The 4,459-nt window shown below is 40.3% G+C and overlaps 1 protein-coding gene across 1 annotated transcript; it reads left to right on the plus strand.

The window, feature by feature from the left end:
- Nucleotides 1-933: 933 nt before the first annotated feature.
- LOC120851955 (olfactory receptor 1J4-like) lies at nt 934-1,875 on the plus strand. Its single transcript, XM_040225058.1, has one exon. The coding sequence runs from the start codon at nt 934-936 to the stop codon at nt 1,873-1,875; it is 942 nt and encodes a 313-aa protein (XP_040080992.1).
- Nucleotides 1,876-4,459: the final 2,584 nt, after the last annotated feature.

Raw genomic sequence — 4,459 nt, forward strand, 5'->3', positions numbered from 1 at the left:
AAAATTGTCAATAAGCATCCAGGCCCCATAGGGTGGGAGGTCACCTCCTTCCTCCTAGTGTCCTTGTGTTCCTGAGAATCACCTTGGTCTGGAATAAGAATCTACTACTATCAGATATGCAGTTCTGTGTGTTAATGTCAGTTTCCTATTCTAGGCATGCATCATGCATGCTAAGTTGCAAAAGGCATCAAGTTAAGTTCTATCAGGAAATTAACCACAGAGTCTAGGGTGTGTATGTCTTTGCATCTCCCTTGGGGCATTGGGAGACCATGTAGATTAACACAGCTTTGAGATCAGCTACCTGGTCTCCTCTCATTACTGGTGTAATGAATGGGTTTCTGGAGATTAATCCAGGATGTATGTAGATACTCACACTGGTGTGAAGATATTAAATGACATATCTGTGCACTTACTATGTTGTTCTAATATCATAACTCACGTTGAATCATTTAATTCTTCTACAATCCCTATGTCTAGGTGTTACTGAGAGTATTGGTAAAGGTTCAAAATGAAGCTGGGAGAGAGTAAGTTGATGCAAATAACTAGAAAGTCTTGGAGTCAGAACCCACTAGAAGTCTCGTCACAAATATGACAAACTGATCAAGTTTCTGAAGAGGCTACTCCTGAGCATATGAGGTCCCTGAAGGAAGGGTCTTTCTCTGTCTTTGTTTTCTCCAGCAAAGAGTACAGTGTCTCTCATATTGTTAAACGAGTAAATAAGTTTTCCCTGGTTTACACTGAAGGACAATTTTTGCTCATTGGAGTTTTGATAACTTCCTCCTGCTCCACTGGGGGAGGGTGGGGATTGAGGTGATAGCATGTGAGGAATATACTGAGGAATTCCTCAGTGGAAAGTAGATAGCCCTACAGTGATTGTCATTATCATGATTTATCATCTGGGACATTTCTAATCTAAGCAGAGAGACAAGGAGCATGAGGAGGGAGAACCAGAGCAGCGTTTCTGAATTCCTCCTCCTGGGGCTCCCCATCCGGCCAGAGCAGCAGGGCATGTTCTTTGCCCTGTTCCTGGGCGTGTACCTGACCACGGTTCTGGGCAACCTGCTCATCATCCTGCTCATCAGGCTGGACCCTCGCCTCCACACCCCCATGTACTTCTTCCTCAGCCACTTGGCCCTCACTGACGTCTCCTTTTCATCTGTCACCGTCCCTAAGATGCTCATCAACATGCAGACTCAGCATCAATCCATCTCCTATGTAGGGTGTGTAACACAGACATATTTCTTCCTCTTTTTTACCGATCTGGATGATTTCCTGCTCACCTCGATGGCTTATGATCGGTACGTGGCCATCTGCCACCCTCTCCACTACAGCACCGTCATGGGACAGGGGCTGTGCCCCTTACTGGTAACTGTGTCCTGGATTCTCTCCTGTGCCAATGCCCTGTGTCACACCCTCCTCCTGACCCGGCTGTCCTTTTGTGCTGACCACAGCATCCCCCACTTCTTCTGTGACCTTGATGCCCTGCTGAAGCTCTCCTGCTCAGACACATCCCTCAATGAGCTGGCCATTTTCACAGTAGGAGTGGCCGTCATCGTCCTCCCACTAGTATGCATCCTGATCTCATATGGCCGCATTGGGGCCACCATCCTGAAGGTCCCCTCCACCAAGGGGATCTGCAAAGCATTGTCCACATGTGGCTCCCACCTCTCTGTAGTTTTCCTATTTTATGGAACAATTATTGGACTGTATACTTTACCCTCATCCAGCACCTCTAATGACAACAACATAATAGCTTCAGTGATGTACACAGTGGTCACACCCATGCTGAACCCTTTCATCTACAGCCTGAGGAACAGAGACATGAAGGGGGCTCTCAGGAGACTTTCCAGGAGAGAGATCTTCTTCTTTAAGTAGCAATACCTCACCGTGTCAGTTCTTCCTTCAACAAATGGCACCAGTGTCAGACATTCCTCCATGGAAAACCGTGCCGAAGACCATCCCTGTTGCTGGTATCCACCCTGTTTCCCTGTTTCCAGCCACTTGCTTGGCTTTTTCTTTTCTGTTTGCTCCTCCTAAAACCAGTGAATTCCAGGCATAGATACACCAAGCACTATTTGTTGTAATCATCTGTGTTCTTTTGAACCAACTTCTTTTTGTTTTAACCTTATTTTATGTCTCTATTTCATAAGCCTTGGGATCTGGCAACACTAGAGCACCATCATCTTAGCTGTCTTCAAAGCACCAAATGTCTTTTAAGTCATGAGTAGGAAATGTCATCCTTTACAATTACACCATTGACTTATAGTTACGGATAGACCAAAAAAATCCCTACTTCGATACATGTTTCCTCTTTAAAGAAAAAGAAATTTTGCCTGCTAATTTATTTGCTATTTAGATTTGTTAGGCATTTTAAATATCTGTGTCTTCTCATTCTTTAAGTTTCTGACACCTATGTTGAGAATATTAGAAATGTCAAATGTGCTGTGGTTTGGAAATGGTTATCTTTTGTAGTGCTTATGTGAACCTCTTATATGAATTTGTATCAATGTTTGTGAAACTTAGTGGTGTTGGTAATTAGATCACTCTTAAAATGGATGTATAAAATTAATAATAATCTATATTTTAGCAATCAGCTCCTTAGTTTCACTCTCAATTTTTATCATATTTTTTTTCTATAGCTGTCTCAACTTAACTTCAAAGTTTAATAACATTCAAAGATAAGAACATTTAAAATGCTAGTTTAGCTAAAGGATCAGTTGATCAATTAAATGCTTCTTATGGGTTTTCAAAGTCTAAACACAATACTAAACTTCTGGCAGTTGATTCTAATGCACAGTAGAGGTTGAGGACACTTGGACTAAATGATTAAGAGAAGCACATAAAACTAAGTCAAGATTCATGTCTTAAAAACACCTGTACCTACACTGGACTTTCCTGGTGGCTCAGATGGTAAAGAATCTGCCTGCAATGCCAGAGACCTAGTTATGATCCCTCTGTCGAGAAGATTCACTGGAGAAGGAAATGGCAACCCACTGCAGTATTCTTTCATATATATATGTATATTTTAATTGGAGGCTAATTACTTTACAATATTGTATTGGTTTTGACATACATTGACATGAATCCACCACAGGTGTACATGTGTTCCCCATCCTGAACCCCTCTCCTCCCTCCCTCCCCATCCCATCCCTCTGGGTCATCCCAGTGCACCAGCCCTGAGCACCCTGTATCATGCATCAAACCTGGACTGACCAGTATTCTTGCCTGGAGAATTCCATGGACAGAGGAGCCTGGTGGGCTACAGTTCATGGGGTCACAAAGAGTCAGACACGACTGAGCAACTAACACTTTCACTTTTGTACCTATACTGGGAATTGCTATAGAGAATGTATACGGTAGAACATGAGAGTAAAATTTTGCCAAAGTTTTGCAATTATCCTTGGGAGTCTTGTAGATAATGAAATGTGGACCAAAACCAAACACAAAGAATCATCCCTTGATGAGACATTACAATATGGCAGATGTAACTCTGATCTCCCATCCTTTAGACAGTTAGCTGGATGGAAAAAAAGCTTATTTTTTCCAAAGGAATCTTCTTGGAAAATGAAGATGGAGAAAAAGATATTTCCATGTTAATTTTTTTGTAAAATACATTTGTGTGGAAAGTCTTCCCTGATATGAAAATTGTGTTAAGATAATGGGGGAGGGGGGTCTCAATGGAAAATTTCTCTGTTGTCCAAATAAGACTCCTGCATGTCTTATTTCTTCATTTTCATTTACAGTTTTATTGGGGTGTAATTGACATATAGTTTTTAAATATTCAACTGAAGGTATCTTGACATCCACATGTGAAACAATTATCATAATCAAGATAACAATCATATCTATACTCCTCAAAGGTCACCCTGAACAGTTTCCTCATATGCTTTTGTAAGCCTGCCTTCCCTTCACTTATACTTAACATTTTAATTTGTGCCTTTTTTCTTAATCAGCTTGGTTGACAAACTTTATTATTTTCTTCAAAGAACCAATTTTTGGTTTTATTGTATGGTATATTGCCTTTTCTGTTTTCTCTTTCACATATTTCTGCTTTTTTATTATCATTTTCTTTGTTTTGCCTACTTTGGGTTTTGGATTCACAAAAGACCCTGAATAGGTGAAGCAATCTTGAGGGAAGAAAAACACTTGAAGCAGCACATGTCATGATTTCTAACTATATTACAAAGTTATAGTAATCAAAACAGTATGACATTAGCTTAAAACAGATGCATAGATTAGTGAAACAGAATAGAGAGACTGGAAGTATTTATAAGCCGACATGTATATGGTCAATTAAATTTACCAAAAAAGTACCAATAATATACAATGGGGAAAGGACAGTCTCTTCAATAAATAGTGTTAGGAAAACTGGACAGCCACATGAAAAAGTGAAACTGGACTACTATCTTATATTCCTAAAACAAGAACAAAAATTAACTCAAAATGGATTAAAGACTTG

Source organism: Oryx dammah, unplaced genomic scaffold, assembly GCF_014754425.2.
Source record: "Oryx dammah isolate SB20612 unplaced genomic scaffold, SCBI_Odam_1.1 HiC_scaffold_25, whole genome shotgun sequence".
In the NCBI taxonomy this organism is placed as follows: domain Eukaryota; kingdom Metazoa; phylum Chordata; class Mammalia; order Artiodactyla; family Bovidae; genus Oryx; species Oryx dammah.